This window comes from Ictalurus punctatus, chromosome 29, assembly GCF_001660625.3.
Source record: "Ictalurus punctatus breed USDA103 chromosome 29, Coco_2.0, whole genome shotgun sequence".
Classification (NCBI taxonomy): domain Eukaryota; kingdom Metazoa; phylum Chordata; class Actinopteri; order Siluriformes; family Ictaluridae; genus Ictalurus; species Ictalurus punctatus.
In genome coordinates, this window is record NC_030444.2 from 13890187 (window position 1) to 13907686 (window position 17500).

General features: G+C 48.4%; 1 protein-coding gene and 1 long non-coding RNA gene across 8 annotated transcripts in view; one reads left to right on the forward strand and one right to left on the reverse strand.

Moving 5' to 3' along the window:
• Nucleotides 1–17500, forward strand: part of ccdc88ab (coiled-coil domain containing 88Ab) — a 53583-nt gene that overhangs the window by 32986 nt on the left and 3097 nt on the right. For 2 of the 7 annotated variants that reach the window (XM_017461200.3, XM_053677662.1), the window contains 22 exons: nt 769–927; nt 1005–1151; nt 1241–1388; nt 1704–1876; nt 2292–2429; nt 2834–3904; nt 4024–4151; nt 4736–4874; nt 5005–5181; nt 5500–5661; nt 6796–7073; nt 7235–7378; nt 7766–7952; nt 9955–10100; nt 10510–10602; nt 10688–10884; nt 11827–11904; nt 12839–13027; nt 13512–13577; nt 13823–13888; nt 14917–15071; nt 15159–16364. In XM_017461200.3, the coding sequence (XP_017316689.1) occupies nt 769–927; nt 1005–1151; nt 1241–1388; nt 1704–1876; nt 2292–2429; nt 2834–3904; nt 4024–4151; nt 4736–4874; nt 5005–5181; nt 5500–5661; nt 6796–7073; nt 7235–7378; nt 7766–7952; nt 9955–10100; nt 10510–10602; nt 10688–10884; nt 11827–11904; nt 12839–13027; nt 13512–13577; nt 13823–13888; nt 14917–15071; nt 15159–15941 (4824 nt within the window). In that variant the 3' untranslated portion in view covers nt 15942–16364. Of the gene's footprint in view, nt 1–768; nt 928–1004; nt 1152–1240; nt 1389–1703; nt 1877–2291; nt 2430–2833; nt 3905–4023; nt 4152–4735; nt 4875–5004; nt 5182–5499; nt 5662–6795; nt 7074–7234; nt 7379–7765; nt 7953–9954; nt 10101–10509; nt 10603–10687; nt 10885–11826; nt 11905–12838; nt 13028–13511; nt 13578–13822; nt 13889–14916; nt 15072–15158; nt 16365–17500 lie in introns of those variants that run through there. The other 5 variants (XM_053677665.1, XM_017461204.3, XM_053677663.1 and 2 more) reach the window with 5 other exon arrangements.
• On the reverse strand, nt 5739–7351 carry LOC124626550 (uncharacterized). Its single transcript, XR_006981415.2, has 2 exons — nt 7215–7351; nt 5739–7062 (listed from the first exon to the last, which is right to left on the reverse strand). It is a non-coding gene; the product is annotated as an uncharacterized LOC124626550 (long non-coding RNA).

Sequence of the window (17500 nt, forward strand, 5' to 3'; positions counted from 1 at the left end):
TCTCGGCCTACTGCGTTTAAACGTTGTAATATTTCTGCGAATGAGTGCACGATCGACTGGACGATGGATAGCTATACCTTCCCGACTGTACGGGGACTCGAACACAATTTCATATCCGCTGGCCGTCTGTCGATAATGAGGTTTAAACCCGTAATTCTTTAAATTTACACGCGTAACGATGATTTGATGACTCGCTGATGAAACTCCGGGCAGTCTGGACGGAAAGAGCGTCTCGCATCCCGACTGCTACGTCCGACCTCGATCACGTAGTATTTTCACGAGCGCAAAGCTTATCGTACACCAAAGAGCACGGAGCGTTCCTTTTCTCGCGCTGGCTTTAGTAAATATAAGACGCGATAATGTCAATCTCACGAACGTTCAGTACAGCTGCATGCGATACGGTCGTTAATCCAGTGAGACGGTCTCTCTCTCCCGTGCCCTGTGAGTGATATTTTTCTCGGTCGAAGTAGCAGCTATTTTTTTTTTTTTTTTTTTGCCCAGGGTTTCGAAGATTTGCGGTAGACGTGTGTAGCAAATCGTTTAAAATGCAGGCAGGCCGTCAATTCGCAAACGTCTGCTGAGAAAATCGAGAGACCAAACGATGCTAATGGGTTCATGGATATACTTGAAATTTGTGACGAGCGAGAATTAACCCAGTTCTAAGGAAACAGAATTTGTGAAATGTTTTCGCCGTGCAGCTTTGTGCTCGCGCTAACCGTACTACGCAGGACGTGAGGCAGTGTCTGAGTGTGTGTGTGTCGCATTCAGAACCTCCAGTTGCTGTCAGACGCGCGCTCGGCGCGGGCCTACCGCGACGAGCTGGACGCTCTGAGAGAGAAGGCCATCCGAGTGGACAAGCTGGAGAGCGAAGTGGGCCGTTATAAAGAGAGGCTCCACGACATCGAGTTTTACAAAGCCCGGGTCGAGGTACGATAAACACCACGATTCGTTTACACCGTCTGCGGCGTCTGAAATCCTTAACACGCGCATAATACGCCACGCAGGAGCTTAAAGAGGACAATCAGATCCTGCTGGAGACCAAGAGCATGTTGGAGGACCAGCTAGAAGGCTCCAGGGCTCGCTCGGACAAACTGCACGAGCTCGAGAAGGAGAATCTGCAGTTCAAAGCCAAAATCCACGACATGGAGATGGTACGAGGTTAACGAGGTCAAGGCTATGTTATGACCGCTCTAAAGGAAAGGGTTCGCTTTGAATGGGAATGCTTTTGTGTTCGTGTTAGGAGCGAGACATGGACAGGAAGCGTATAGAGGAGCTGCTGGAGGAGAACCTGGCGCTGGAGATGGCTCAGAAGCAGAGCATGGACGAGTCCCTGCACCTCGGATGGGAGCTGGAGCAGCTTTCCAAAACCACACCCGAAGTCGCCGAGGGTACGAGAATGCGGCCGGTTAATCACGACCTCCGCCACGTCCTTTATTCATTTATTTATTTATGTATTTATGTATTCATTCATTTTTAAATGTAGTGCTGGAGAACTGCCGCTGCACACATGTACTGTATATAAATAGGACAGTGAGTGTCGGTAAGTTTTCCGGCATCCTCAGGACGGAATTTGACGTCTTACGGTTTCTCGGTAACGTAAGTGAGGAGTTTCGTGGACGCCGATGTTGGCTTGATATTAAACTCAGCGGTTTTTAATACTTGTTGTTGTTGTTGTTGTTGTTGTTGTTTTTTCTTCCCTACAGTTCCTCAGAAGTCTCTGGGCCACGAGGTCAATGAGCTGGCCTCCAGCCGCCTCCTGAAGCTGGAGATGGAGAACCAGGCGCTGCTGAAGACCGTGGAGGAGCTGAAGGGTCGCGGCGAGGCCGGCGCACGCCTCCTCAAGGCTGAAAAGGAGAACCTGAGACTCAGCCAGAAGGTTAGATGAGTCATGGTGCTTAACGGAGCGTAGAAGAGAAAGAATAAAACGTGCTTTCACAGTACCGCGCAGAGATCGTACACGCGTGACGCGATCTCGCTCCATCCAGTCGCACGATGCCGTGTAATTACGCGTTCGAAGTTTATTTAAAGGGCCAAAATGAGCCGTGTTTAAGTGTTTCTGTGCCCGAGTGACAACGCAGACACGCTCAGCCACTCCCTGTCCCGTCCCGAACAAACGAGCGCGCGCGAAAAGGGTGCAAAGGTGTTAATTATCCCTGTCGGATTCACCCCCTCTTTATTCGAAAGAAGGGCTGAAATCTGTAAGCCCACAGCTGCGCTCCTGTCTGCAGATGTGAGTAACACAAAAGGCTCTCCGTGTTAGTGACAGTGTCTCCGTGTGCGTGTCCGTGCAGCTGGAACAGCTGGAGAGCGAGGCGCAGTCTGACAGGGAGAGTCTGCGCAGTGCCGAGAACCTGAGCTCAGACCTGATGAAGGAGAAAGCTCAGCTGCAGAAAACCCTGGAGACTCTGAGGGAGAACTCGGAGAGACAGGTACGCACGGACGTGAGATTTTCCTCACAGGTAGTATTTCATATACAGCGTGTGTATACAATATATCTAGTTCCTATCACAATCGCAGGAAGACGGCCAGATGAACGCGTGAGGTTATTTGACTTTTGGGTTTCCAAAAGGCTCCGACTAGATTTCTTTGCAAATGAGACCTAGCGAAGGAGCTAGCATAGCTGGAATTCCTGTTTGATTCCTGTGTGATTTTGGAATTTATTTACTGTACTGTACTGTACGTTCCTTGAAATTCCACCCGGCTCTTTGATGTTCATTTTGGATAGCATGAGGAGCAATTGGGGAAAAAAATAAATAAATAAATCCCGTGAAAGTATTTCCTTAAAGAATGTGAACGCTGTTTTCTTTTTCCGAATCTGGTTATTAATGCTCAGGTGAAGGGGTTGGAGCAGGAGAACGAGCACTTGAACCGGACCGTCACGTCCCTCAGGCAGCGCTCTCAGGTCAGCGCCGAAGCCAGGGTCAAAGATGTCGAGAAGGAGAACCGCGTCCTCCACGAGTCCATCAAAGAGACCAGCGGCAAGCTGAACAAGCTCGAGTTCGAGCGCAAGCAGCTCCGCAAAGACCTGGAGTGCTACAAGGAGAAAGGCGAGAAGGCGGAGGAGCTCGAGACGGAGGTCCAGCGCCTGGAGCGTGAGAACGAGGGTCTGCAGAAACGTGTGGCGAGCCTTGGGATCACCTGTGAGAAGGTGGACGCCTTGGAAAGGGAGAACGCTGAGCTGGAGGCGGAGAGCAGAAGGTTGAAGAAGAAGATCGATGGACTGAGGAACGCGTCCCTGCAGTTGGAGGCATTAGAGAAGGAGAACGCCCAGCTGGACGAGGAGAACCTGGAACTGCGGCGTACGGCCGAGACTCTGAGGTCCGCAGGAGCCAAAGCCGCTCGTCTGGAGCAGGAGAACCGAGAGCTGGAGAGCGAGAAGAATCAGATGCAGAGAAACCTAGAGCTGCTAAAAGCTTCGTCCAAGAAAACCGAACGCCTGGAGCTCAGCTACCAAGGTCTGGACTCGGAGAACCAGCGGCTCCAGAAGGCCCTGGAGAACAGCGGGCGTAAAATCCAACAGCTGGAAGGAGAGCTCCGGGACCTGGAGAGCGAGAACCAGAGCCTGCAGAGGAACCTGGAAGAGCTGAAGATCTCCAGCAAGCGTCTGGAGCAGCTGGAACAGGAGAACAAAGTGCTGGAGCAGGAGAGCTCGCAGCTGGAGAAAGACAAGAAGCAGCTGGAGAAGGAGAACAAGCGGCTGAGGCAGCAGGCTGAGATCAGAGACTCCAAACTGGATGAGGACAGTCAGAGAATATCGCAGCTGGAGAAGGAAAACCGCGCGCTGAGCAAGGAAGTGAGCACCCTGAGCGACTCCTATAACCGCGTCAAAGATCTCGAGAGGGACAACAAGGAGCTGGTGAAGCAGGCCACGATCGACAAGAAGACACTGGTCACGCTGAGAGAGGTATGTGGTGTGCTGGGGGGAAAAAAACGTGCATTTCTATCCTTCTTTTAACTCTGATGCCATGATTTCTGCTGGAGGATGACCTCGTATTTATCCCGTGATGCCGTTCTGTGATTCAGGAGCTGGTGAGCGAGAAACTAAAGAGTCAGCAGACAAACAACGATCTGGAAAAACTGACTCACGAGCTGGAGAAGATGGGGCTGAATAAAGAAGGGCTGCTGCACGATGAACAGTGCTCTGCTGCGAGGTGACACACACACACACACACACACACACACCTGGTGAACAAGTGCACGATACACACACTCATAAGCATTTCCAAGATTTTCACCACGATTGGGTTCCTGTGACTTCGAATCTCCTACGGGATTTCACACTGATTAGCGTTAAACAGGAAGTGGTTTCTAAACGGCGCGGCTCTCGCGATGTTTTCTTCGTACGACTCGCGCCGGCTCGCAGTTTCGGTATCCGTCAAAAACGCTCCAACGAGAACGCGGCGTTAACGATGCCGAGCGCCGTCACCTTATTAAGAAGATCACGTACTCTGACATGACCGTGCGTCAGCCAATCAGAGACGATCTGGTACGAGGCTTCAGTCGTTCTCTTCGGTCAGTATTGATCACGATGGAGGCACGCTCGTCACTCACATCCCAGAGCGTCACATAATTACGCTTTAATAATCTATAAATACGGCTCACGGCGATCCTCGTCGCGTACCGTCAGTATGTGCACGGGAAAAGAGGGCGGAGCCTGAAAAAAACGTAATTGTGACGAAGTTTCTTTTCACGTACAGTAAAAAAAAACAGGAAATCTCTCTGTTGTGTCTTTCAGGTTCAAGCTCCTGGAGTCGAAGCTGGAGTCCACATTGAAGTCCTCGCTGGAGATTAAAGAGGAGAAGATCGCCGCCCTGGAGGCCAGACTGCAGGAGTCCTCCAACCTTAACCAGCAGCTCCGGCAGGAACTCAAAACAGTGCGGACTCCTCAACTGTCACTTCAAACACACATCAAATACAGTTTCATGCCGATCTGTCGTTCATTTCAGTGATGAATCCGATTCTTTGTGTGGTGAGTCCGACCTGAACCTTCTCCACTTCCTTCAGGTGAAGAAGAACTACGAAGCTCTTCGTCAGAGGGAGGAGGAAGAGCGCATGGTGCACAGCTCGCCCTCGAGAGGAGGGGAAGGCTCGCAGAGCACCAGCAAGTGGGAGAAGGAGAGTCACGAGGCCACTCGAGAGCTGCTGAAGGTCAAAGACCGACTCATAGAGGTGGAGAGGAACGTAAGTGACTACTGCTGGAGCACTGATACATACAGCGTACATCCTGTTGATGAAATTAAAGGTGCGGTCAGTGATTTTTGAGCTCACCTCGCGTTATGCGGGCTTCAATAAAACCAATAAGGACCTTGGAGACGCCATGCGTTACGGGGGAGTGGATCTGCAAGAGACGTCACTGTTAATATATCTGTCCATAATATTATAACGCACCCTACCGAGGGATTTATCGGCTAAATAACGAACACCATGTCCGAGCGCTTCCTTTAAAGTAGGGATCGTTTCAAAGCATGTAAACACGGGCGATTTCGTGTGTTTTCCCAGAATGCCACTCTTCAGGCGGAGAAGCAGGCGCTGCGTACGCAGCTGAAGCAGCTGGAGACTCAGAGCAGTAACCTCCAGGCTCAGATCCTCGCTCTGCAGAGACAGGCCGCCTCGCTGCAGGAGAACAACACCACGCTGCAGACTCAGAACGCTAAACTACAGGTCACTAAACACTACAGCCACGTTGCCATGTCTCTCTGTTCTAATCCAACCCAAACACGACGCATACACTCTGGAGGTTTTTCTTCAAATACTTTTTTATTATGTATATTGGACCTTTGGAAGTAAATCCATCCAATCTGTTATATATTAATAAAATAAAAAAAAACTCGCTTTAAAATGATGAATTTAACCATATGTGTATTCTATGTAGGATTATGTGAATATGTATATATTTTTAATCAGAAATATAATAATCTGAATTATCCCCAAAATGTGCATGATATCGACATTCGATAAATAAATAAATAAACCCTTCATTAAACCCTTCAGAGAATAAATCCGAGTTGTGTGGGAATGTGTAAAACTGGGCTTTGTGAAATAACCGCTTGGATTAAACCTAGAAATGTAGAACGGATTTAAAATGAAGAGGACCTGGCATGGTTTCTACAGGATTGAGATCAGACAGCAGATTAAGTCTGATGTGGGTCAGTCGAAACCCTGGCCTCAGCTCCAGATGTGTGGACGGATCGTTTCCGAGGTCCTCGCACGAATAAAAGCTGCTCTTTTTTTTTTTTAATTATAAAAAAAATAAAAATAAATCAGATTAAGTCACAGATGGTTTGACCTACAGCAGGCTCGGGGTTCCTGGACCAGATTTATATTCATTTCACTGATAGTAGATACAGAATAATTTACTGTGATTTTTGTTGTTGTTGTTGTTGTTGTTGTTGTTGTTGTTGTTGTTTTCAAAGAATTTTTACCAAAGAATTTGTTGTTACGGGACGATTCACTGAATATTTCTGTCGCTAAAAACTCAGTGTTTGTGTAACCAATCAGCAGCAAACAGTGCTGCTAGCTCCGCCCTCAAGTACCAGTAGGTCCTGATGCCAATTTTGAGCAAGTGTGTGTGTGTTTATCCTGTGTTTGTGTGTGTGTGTGTGTGTGTGTGTGTGTGTGTGTATATATAATCCAGCAATAGATCGGCTAAGAACGCTAATGTCCGTGGTCAGCCGTTGGGTTTCAGGTTCCGTGTCAGCGTTTAGGTTCCAGTCCCTGTTCGACCCCTGAGCCTTTAGAGATCTGTTAGCAGACACATCTTGACGTTTTTTGTTTTTTCTTCTGACCTCTTCTCAGGTGGAGAACTCGACACTGAACTCTCAGAGCGCGGCGCTCGTCGGCCAGAACGCTCAGCTACAGAGTCAGCAGTGCAGCGCCGAAAGCGAGCGAGACGGCGCCGTACGGGAGCGCGAGGACCTCCGATCCACCTACGAGCTGCTACTGAGGGATCACGAGAAGCTCGCGGCTCTGCACGAGCGCCAGGCGGCCGAGTACGAGGCCCTGATCGGCAAACACGGGGGTCTGAAGAGCGCACACAAGAGCCTGGAAGTGCAGCACCGAGACCTGGAGGACAGGTGAGAACACCGGAGAGAGGATTATAGAGAAAATATACTGTTTTTCTCTGTTTATTGCATCAAATAATACACAACATATAGAAATATGTCCCAAAGTATTTGGATCACCTGAAGGACATTGTTATACGTCCTTCTACGAACCTCCTGTGTGGTGTGCGCAGGTATAACCAGCTGCTGAAGCAGAAGGCACAGCTGGAGGAGCTGGAGAAGGTTTTGAAGGCCGAGCAGGAGAAGATGCTGTCGGAGAACCAGAGGCACCAGGCCACAGCGGCCGAGTATCATAAACTGAAGGAAGAAAACGACAAGTGGGTGAATTCCGTCAGCGCCAGCCCTTCAGTTACAGCGGCTCGCGTTTTTTTTTTATTTATTTATTTATTTTTCTAAAAGGAAAACAACGCGGCTAATTATGCGTAAAACCTTTAATAACATCGCGTCAGTTATGTGTGGGATCTGCTTTTTAAATCAGAAATCTATCTGAGAAAGGACCCGAATTTTTATCGATTACATTAAGCTGTGGAATTCTAGTGAAAAATGATCATGTGACCGCTAGACACCATGTGGCTAGAACTTGTGGAATTTTATCAAGGTCATTTCTTTTATATATGATCAAATAGAGGTGGTTAGTACGCTCCCTGCTCTCATGCCAAGGTTTGTGACGCATCTTATTTTTCCTCCGTTCTTTCTTCCTCGAGGTTGAACACCACATACCAGCAGCTGCTGAAAGATAACGAGGGCCTGCAGGCCGACCACAAGAACCTGAAGAGCCAGCTGAACGCCGCGAAACTGGAGCAGACGCGCCTGGAGGCCGAGTTCTCCAAGCTGAAGGAGCAGTACCAACAGCTGGATATCACCTCCACCAAACTCACCAACCAGTGCGAGGTACGTTCCCGCGTGCGTCCGCGCACGCTCGGACGATTCCCCGCGGCCGTTTTCACTTTCTAACGGGCGTCTCCGATTTCACGGCCGACACCCCTGAGAGAAAGTCCGTCGTCGTGACGCCGTTAGTCTGCTGCTTGAATGTCGAATTGAAGCCGGCTGTACGGCAGAGAGACGTCTCTTTGTCTCGCGGCGTGATTTATTTCTCCCCGAGGGAGGTTGAGTCTCGTCCTCAGGAATGCAGGAGCTCATCACAGCCTCCAGCATGGACACATGAGACTGTGTTATAGTTCATAGTGTATGATTACCTCACCGCGTTTCCGTCTGTTACCTTCTAACCCTTCCTTACCCCAGTGGTTCTCCTCCTCTTTCGTGTGCAGCTTCAACTCCATAAAATCTGGGCTGTATTTTGCTTCCTTCTGCTTCTGGTCTCCCCATAAATCACGCCGTACTGGGAACGTGTCGTGTTTCAGTCTTTTTAACCAGAAAAAGACTTCCTAGCACTGCTAGCATGCTCGTAACTTTATCATCACACGCTACGGCTTTCAAACGGACCGAAGAACATGGTCTTGCTGACCGTAACTAAACCAGACAACTGTCTGTTTTTGGCAAAGCAGCACTGCGTACTTGTTTGTTTGTTTGTTTGTTTGTTTGTTTGTTTGCTCAGCACACCACCTTTCCTAGCGACCGCGTTCTCTTGATAAATATTTTATGGAAAATCTGTACTCAAAAAAATCATTCTACACAAAAAAAAAATTAGGGTCTGTGCTCATTTTGTTTTTGTTATACAGTCTCCTCCGAAAATATCGGAACGGCAAGGCCGATTCATGTTTTTTTGCTGTCGACTGAATACATGTCGAGTTTGAGATCGAACGATGAACATGAGACGAGAGGTTCGAATTTTTTATTTTATTTCCTGGTGTGTGTATATGTAGACGTGTTAAACGATGTAGCGCGTAGCACGTCTTGTATCGCCCAATCTGTAGGCGACCAAAAAGCGTGTCGGAACGTGTCAAGACTGACGGGCGTGTCGCGTTAGATCGACTGTTTAAACGATAAACAGCTCTGAACATCTACTCTCGGATTTAGCCTTCAGTTTCACCTGTGAAGACTGCATTTTTTTTTTTTTTTTGTTACAAAGGATAAACCAACATGAAGATCATAGAGCAAGTCATTTTGAAGCTGCGAAAAGAGAGAAAATCAATCACGGGCATCGCGTAAACACCGGGAATAGCCGATACAACCGTTTGGAATGCCGTGAATGAATTCCGAAGTTTACAGGAACATCGTGCGGCAATTTACAGAGAAACACATCTAAATTAATCGGGAGGAACTTCATGATACAGAAGGATAATGATCCCGAAACATACCGCCGACTCAGTAATGGACTTTATCAGGGGGGGGAATGTGGGAGGTTTTAGACTGGCCGAGTCACTCACCCAACTGAGCAGCATTTCAGCTCCTGAAGAGGAGACTGAAGGGAGAAACTCTTAACCGTAAAAGCCTGGAAAAGCATCAGAAAAGAAGAAACCAACTGTTCGGTGATGTCAGCAAGTCACAGGCTTGATGCAGTTATGCCATTGTTATTAAGACTTCTCTGTTCCGATACTTTTGCTCACCGATAAATTGAGTAATCTGATACAAAAGTGTCTGTTTTGAGTTGTTTAGATGTAAACACCAGGAAATACAATCTGTAACCCTAAACTCTCGTCTCGTCTCCATCGTCTCATCTCAAACCACGGTGTCTCTGGCCTCGCCGTTCCAATACTTTCGGAGGGGACCGTATATCCAATCGTGTGTATGGAGACCATTGTGCGAAGATTTTTTTTTCTAAATTAGAAACGTATATTGAGTGTGTTTTGTCCGAGCTGTCTTAGGAAAGTACGCATCTGTGCTACTTGATGTTTAGGAACGTAACATTTACGGAAAAACGCACGGTGACGGTGGTGTTGCTGCACCTTGTCTCTTCTCGTCCGACCCAAAACCTTATTTGCTCTGTGTGTAGTTGCTGAGCCAGCTGAAAGGGAATCTGGAGGAGGAGAACCGACACCTGCTGGACCAGATCCAGACCCTGATGCTGCAGAACCGAACCCTGCTGGAGCAGACCATGGAGAGTAAAGACCTCTTCCACGTCGAGCAGAGACAGTACATGTGGGTCATCGCTGCTCCTTATGGAGCTACTTCTACACGAGGATGCTGTTATAGGAAAATAATCAATGGGTTACTTGTCCCGAAGTGTTTTAATTCGTCTTAGACCACAGTAAATTTGCCACCGGTTCCAATTTTCATTTTATTAGAATGGCACGTCACGGTAACGGATTATTTATTTATTTATTTATTTTTATCCGTTTACGGTTGCGTTCAGTGTTAATGGAAGGTCTAATTGTGTCCTCCTATAACCGTTCATTCTACGCACGTTGAAGCGTCTACATCGACAGCCCCTGTGAATGAGCTGTTACTATGGAAACGACATTAAGATAACCCCGTGTGTCAGAAAATTCATCGACGCCTTCTGACGAATCCAGAATTCAACCTCCTTTTTTTCCCCCCTCTGTTCCAGAGACAAACTCAACGAGTTGAGGAGACAGAAGGAGAAGTTGGAGGAGAAGATCATGGATCAGTACAAATTCTACGACCCCTCACCCCCCAGGAGGTTTGTGTTTCTGGACGTTGGTTCCTAATAATGATGGTTTTCTTTGCTTTGAGGATTGACGAGGCTCTGTGCTCTTCTCTGACAGAAGGGGCAACTGGATCACGCTGAAGATGAAGAAACTGATCAAGCCAAAGAGTCGAGAGCGAATGCGTTCCCTCACCCTCACGCCCTGCCGCTCCGAGTCGAGCGACGGCTTCCTGGTGGCTCCTCAGGACAGTCAGGACAGCTCGTCCATGGGCTCCGGGTCGCTCGACGACCCTCTGAGTCAAAAGAGGAGCGGCAGTGAGTACGAGCTTTCCTACAGCGCTCCGGCTGATCCACCTCCCCGTACACGCGGCGCTCGAGTTTCATTTGAGCGGCGCTTGTACCTAATTGTCTGCTTTTCCTCACAAGCGTGACCTGAAAATAGTCCTGCGCTTCGGGTCTCTTAGTAACTGTCGCACCACGTTTTAATACCTTTTCATTCTTTGAAAAGAAAAGCTGTGAAGATTCCCAGGTGTCTGTATTTCTGAGTTTCCAGAACGTTCCGTCTTTCCTCTCGGAGCATTTCCTAGAAGCTGCTAGCTAGGTCTTGATGTGCGTGTTTGCTCGAGACGTTTGGATTTGCTGTGTGACGGATGCCGCTCACTTTTGGTTTCACTTGATTTGCCTGTTTGTTTGTTTGTTTGTTTGTTTGTTTTCTTCTCTCTCTCTCTCTCTCTCTCTCTGTGCTGAAAGGGAGGAGAGCACAGCACAGCAATGTGCAAGGTTCCTCCAATGGTATGCTTTAGCAGGGGTTTTAGCAGAAGCGTCCTCTCAGGGCGTGTCATCACCATTATAGCACATTTCTATTAAAAGGTGCAGTGCAACATAAAGGTCATTAATGCCGTTAATAAGCAGGACAGAAATAACTATAACGTCCAGTGACCCACTACCTGAATTGCACCCTTTAATAATCATCTTTGTGTGTGGTGTGTGGTGTGTTGTTGTTGTTTTTGTTGTTGTTGTTGTTGTTGTTGTTTGGTTTTTTGTTCAGTTTTGCTATCTCGCAGTGACTCTTCAGAAATCCTCGTCTTTGCCGTCTCACATGTGTAATTGTGTCAGAATGCGCTGTGTGTGTTTGTGTGTGTGTGTGTTTGTACTCTATGGAATATAAATGTGTGTGTGTGTGTGTGTGTGTGTGTGTTAACATCACTATGTTCTCTCCCTCCTCTGTCCACCTCCGTCGTTCCTCCTCTGTCTCAGCACTGAAAAAGCTGCCCTTTATGAGGAACAGGTCCAAGGACAAAGACAAAGTGAAGGCTATCTACCGGCGCTCCATGTGTAAGAGTCCCGAGATCACTGACTCCCGTCATCCCTCCCGCCGTCCCTCCCGCCGTCCATCTCGTTGTCCCTCCCGCCGTCCCTCCCGCCGTCCATCTCGTTGTCCCTCCCGCCGTCCCTCCCCCCGTCCATCTCGTTGTCCCTGCCGCCGTCCCTCTTGTCGTCCCTCTTGTCGTCGCTCCCGCCGTCCCTCTTGTCGTCCCTCCCTTCGTTCCCTCCCGTCGTCCCTCCCGTGTCCCTCTTGTCGTCCCTCCCGCCGTCCCTCCCGTGTCCCTCTTGTCGTCCCTCCCGTCGTCCCTCCCGTGTCCCTCTTGTCGTCCCTCCCGCCGTCCCTCCCGTGTCCCTCTTGTCGTCCCTCTTATCCTCCCTCCCGTCGTCCCTCCCGCCGTCCCTCCCGCCGTCCCTGTCTGTGTTTTAGACTTTTCGTTTCTCTCCTTTAGCTTGATCACACCATCCTGAGTACCTCTGTCTGTTCTCATGTGTTCAGCATTTCTATTTATTCTTAGATGAACGCCTTGCTGTGCTCAGAGTGATAGTCTTTGTGGTTAAGTGCGTCGCCGTCGTTAGATAATTAGACTCCGACCTCATTTCCGCTCGTGGTGTAAGCGTCCGAAACTCCGTGCTCACCGCATCGACGGCATGGACACAACACCGCCCTTTACTTCACCACCAGCCGCCATGATGGAATTGAAACGGTGCTGTTTCACGCTTTGCTCTTTTTTTTTCTTTTCTTTTTTTCCCCCGCCTTGACTGTATGAGTGTTTCTATTTTCAATTTTTCTCTTTTCAATCCATCCATCTGAGGCTTCGTTTCCGCTCCGAGCATGTCACGTCAACACGGTGTCGATGTAGCGCTGCATGCCTTCTCTGTCCATGCCGAGAAGGTCGCCGGTTCCTTACAGCACACGCTGATGACGCTTCTGTTTCCATCTCAGCCATGAACGATCTTCTGCAGTCCATGGCGCTGGCCGGTGCCGGGCAGTGGAGTGGCAGTACAGATCACCTGGAGGCTCCTGAAGACCCGGTGTGTGCAGGTGGGACTCAGCGAATGAAGGAGCTCGCGTACTCCACCACAGCCATCAACTACACCACCCTCAGCAACAAGCACAAACTCAAGAGCAAAGGTTTGAGCTCCCGAGGACGTCTTCTGTCTTTGTCCTAACGCGTGGGGTTTGTTCCGTTGTCCCGGGTTTTTCTCTCTGTTTTTGTGCTTTACTCCATTTTGAGGTCAGAGCTACTGTTTGTGGAGTCGTCGGTGTTGATCACTGGGATCTGTGCTTGTGTATTGTAGATCCATTTATTCGATTAAATCAGTTAAGTTTATATACCTTAATGGGGGGGAAAAAAAAGAAGGATCATATAATATTGCATATTTTGTCTAAAGAGAAGATATTTACATGTTTCCTAGAAGACAAAATAATAACAATTTACACCGATCATCCTGTTCAAATTACCAAATACCCCCCCCCACCCCCCCCCCCCCCCCCCCCACTTAAAAATGAACGGATTCGAGTAATAAACAAATCCATGAAATGTTGTTGTTTTTTTTTTTTTAAATGAATTTTATTTACTAATCATATTTTCGATAAAGCGTTTTCTATTTTGCAGATAACGTCTCCTGCGAGGACGTCACTCCCACCTCTTCAGACGAGCAGAGTGCAGTTCGAAGCCAAGGTAAAGGAGTGTGTGTCTGGGAGACTGACTGGAGTAGGACACGTCCTTTTTTTTTTTTTTTTCTTCTTTTTCTTTCCATTACTTTTGTGTTGATTATAAAATTAGCTACAGACAAACCGAGCAGGGCAAATGATCCGTGAGCGGCATGCGTGTGCCCGGTTTTGACACGTGGAGCTGAGACGGGAATTAGCGATGATGAGTGTGTGTGTGTTGTGACAGTGAGCTGTTTGTGTGTAACTGGACAGGACTGCAGCTCTCTTCCCAAGATCCTGCTCCATCCTCCAGGTGCAGAGTCGCCTGTAAAATCTGTAGTAAGTCCGTCACGTGCATGTACAAACCCTCTTCGTATCGTATCGTATCGTATCGTGCTACTCTGGAAGAACGGACCGGTGCTGACACCATGTTCACGCTCCTCTCTTCACTGGGGTTCTTCATCTATCATCTTCTTCCTTTCACCTTCTTTAAGATCCTCCATCAGTGGGTACTCGCTAAAAGGGTTCTCCTTTTTGTCAGTGGGTAAATATGGTTGCGCGGTCAATCTGCCGCCATGGCTGCGAAGAAGAGTCCTAGTGCACTTTGGCGTTTATTTCAGAACTTGGTGTTCGATGGATTCGGTTTCATGGGAAACGCTCGCGTATTTTTCCTTTGGGCGTCTTCAACATATTCTGGTGAAAAATCCACTCGTGATGTAGTCGATCAGCCAAGACGTGCTTAGTCTGCAGTTCCTAAGTGACATCACTCACACTTCCTGATAAGGGTTATGTCTATAAACATGACTCAAACACCGCAATGTAGCTAAACACTAGAACGGCATCTTGGAAAACCAGGATCATCACCTTTATCGTGCGTTTGGTGTCATTTTGGCCCTGCGGTCCACAATTCGGAGGCGGAATCGGCGCACGCGGGTGATGGATGACGATCGATGATGATGGACGTCCATTGGAGAACTGCTGGTTAAACAAACTCGGCTTAATGCCTATGTAACATTGGGTCATTTTCCTCAATAAAGTAATGACCAAGTATAATATTAATGTCTCATTTGTTTAATCGGGTTCTCTTCATCTACTTTTAGGACTCGTGTGAAAATGCGATGATGTTTTTGGTCGTATTTATACAGAAACGTAGAAAACTCTAAAGGGTTCACAAACTTTCAAGCACCACCGTACATTAGCCTCGTAGCTGAAATGCAAAACTAAATAAAACACACTCGGGCTGATTGACTACATTTGGGGTAGGTCTAGACTTGCGTGTGTGTGTTTTTTTTTCCATCGCCGTGTGGTGTAAGGTCGTGTCACTCTTTTGCACCGAGTGTGTTGATTCCTGTCGTGCTGCGCGTCAGGTGCGGTGAACGGCAGCGTGAGCAGACCGCACAGCGAGAGCAGCGGAGAGTTCAGCCTCAGTCTGGACGCCGAAGTCTGGTCGAGCGAGAGCAGCCCGGTACAGAGATCGTCTCAACACAACCAGAGGAGGAGGAGCAGCGCTCACGCCAACGAGGTGCTCACGCTTCACCTGATAGACGTCTTATTTCCAAATGTACGCGTTTTCATTTCTGATATATTTGCGGCTCTGTGCTTCCTCCAGTCTGGCAGCCGGGACAACCTGAGCGCAGAATCTCCACGTCTGTGCAGAGCGTCCGATCCCGTGCAGAAGGAGCGCACCAAGGGGCGGGGCATCCTGAGGTCTGCCAGCGGGAAGGCCACGCCCACCGAGTCCCGAGCAGGCCGACCGAGTCTGCGTAAGGCAGAGAGCACTCGGGTGAAGGGCCCGAGTCAGCCCAGGTTAGGCCTGAGTGCTCAGGCAAAAGCGACTTCTGTGTGCGAGCGCCTGGACGCCTCGTCCTCTTCCGCTGGACTTCCTCGTGCCAGCAGCGTCATCTCTACAGCCGAGGGCAGCACGCGCCGCTCCAGCGTCCACGACATGCTGGCCAAGGACGCACGCGAGCCCGTCTCTGTGGATCCGTCGCCCTCGAAGAGTCAGGCCGCATCCAGTGAGTACTCAAAACCCCTGCCCAAATCGGCCAGCGTGCCCTGCACCGGCCGCGTCCCAAACGCAGACGACCCTGAGCTGTCCACTCTGCAGGAGTTCTTAGGCCCCTCCTTCACCGTAGATTCAGTCTTCCTGGACTCCATCTTTAGCGAGCCAGCGTTTTCCAGCAGCACCAGGAACCAGGCTTTCCTCTCACTCAATACGTCGCTCGTTAGTAACATCAGCGGCCCGCCCCTCAAACCCAAACCCAATCCCAATCACAATCAGCCCAACGACAGCAAGGTAGACGGGCGGGGCCGCGATAATAATCCCGACCAATCGGCTCCCTTGAGTTCAGAGGACAGCCAATCGCTGTGGTACGAATACGGCTGTGTGTAACGCGTGGGACCACGTGGCCTCACTTCCTGTCTGGTGATGGTCGAGCACCTGCATGAACGCTTCCTTATCAGTTTATTTGGCTTTTATTGTGTTTTGTTGCTGGCTCGTCACCGCCCCCGCCCCCGCACCCTCGCTCTCGCCCTGTCTTGGTTCTGATTATGTACAATCCCTGTGTTGGACTTGTTGAATGTCTGCATGCGTATCCTTTGTCAATATGTACAATAATCATACTGCCATGATTATTATATAAGGATCACAAAATGGAAAACTTTTTTTTTTTGTTCGTTTGTTTGTAATCATTTAAACTTTCTGCTAATTTATACTGTAAACTCTGCCTACATTTGCTTGTTGACACAAAAAAAAAAAAGACCTGAGGCCTGATCTACTTTGATATTTAAATAAAGCAATTAGGCTTGTGGAGCACGTCCCATGATGCTCTTGTCTTTTGGAGATTATTTAAGGCACTAACACATGTCTACGTACTGATTAATTTCTTCTAACCTGCTAGATTTCCTGGCTGTATATTCAGGGTGTGATATTTTTATTTTGGGAGCTTGGTATCTGGGACGGTGTTACATAAATGGGTCTCGCACAATCATTGCTGAGTCATCGTGTTGCTTTCCCCCTCATGCTGTCAATCCTGTGATCTCATTTTGATTGCTTCAGTCAAAATGAAGCAATGATTTTGTGTTGAATTTCTGTTCTGTGCCCTGTTTTGTCCAGTGCTTGCTGTGCGATTGAGCTGTCCACTGAGGTTTAACCACATGCGTCGAGGGTTTTCACACTCGGCCCGAAAGCTTGCGTTCCCAGGATCAGTTCTAAGAGACCATGCATCATCATTATCATCATCATCATTATTATTATTATTATTATGTCTTGTTTTTCTCGTGATCTCCACATTTTTCTTGCGATCACATCGACCAGTTGTTACATTCATGATGCCGACGGCGAAGACGAGACGACAAGAAAGGGGGTGAAAAAAAAGATAATAATGCATGGACTCTTATTCTGTAATCAGTTGAATATTCCGTAAGACTTTAATCATGTCAACTGATTTAATAAAAGCAAACCCAGCAAAGCAAACCATATTAAAAGCGCTCCAGAGCGCTTAAATCGAAATAAAGTGCTTTACAGTACAGAGCGTATAAGATACAAACGACCCACGGTAACATGATAAACAAGGCGGTGGGGGGGAGGGGTGGGGGAGTGGGGGGGAGTGGGGGTTCGCTAGCTTAAATGATCGAAATGACAGCGAGGTTACAGGAATGACAATAGAATGTTAGACGATTGTCAGATTATATTCTGATCGTCAAGACCGTCGGAGAAGACGCGGCCTGGCGACGAGCCGAGTCTAGAGAAGCTCGAGGTCCGACGGTAAACGCGTCGGCAATCGAAATTGTTTTTGAAATAATTATCGAATGTTTCGCTGCAGCTCGAATCCGACAGATCAACTTGGGTTGCGAATTTGTTATTTAAAAAAAAAAAAAGTGTAATTATAGCTAAATCCCTCTGCGGAACAGTTCTTAAATATCGTCAGTTGTAGGATTTTTGTTGTAGCC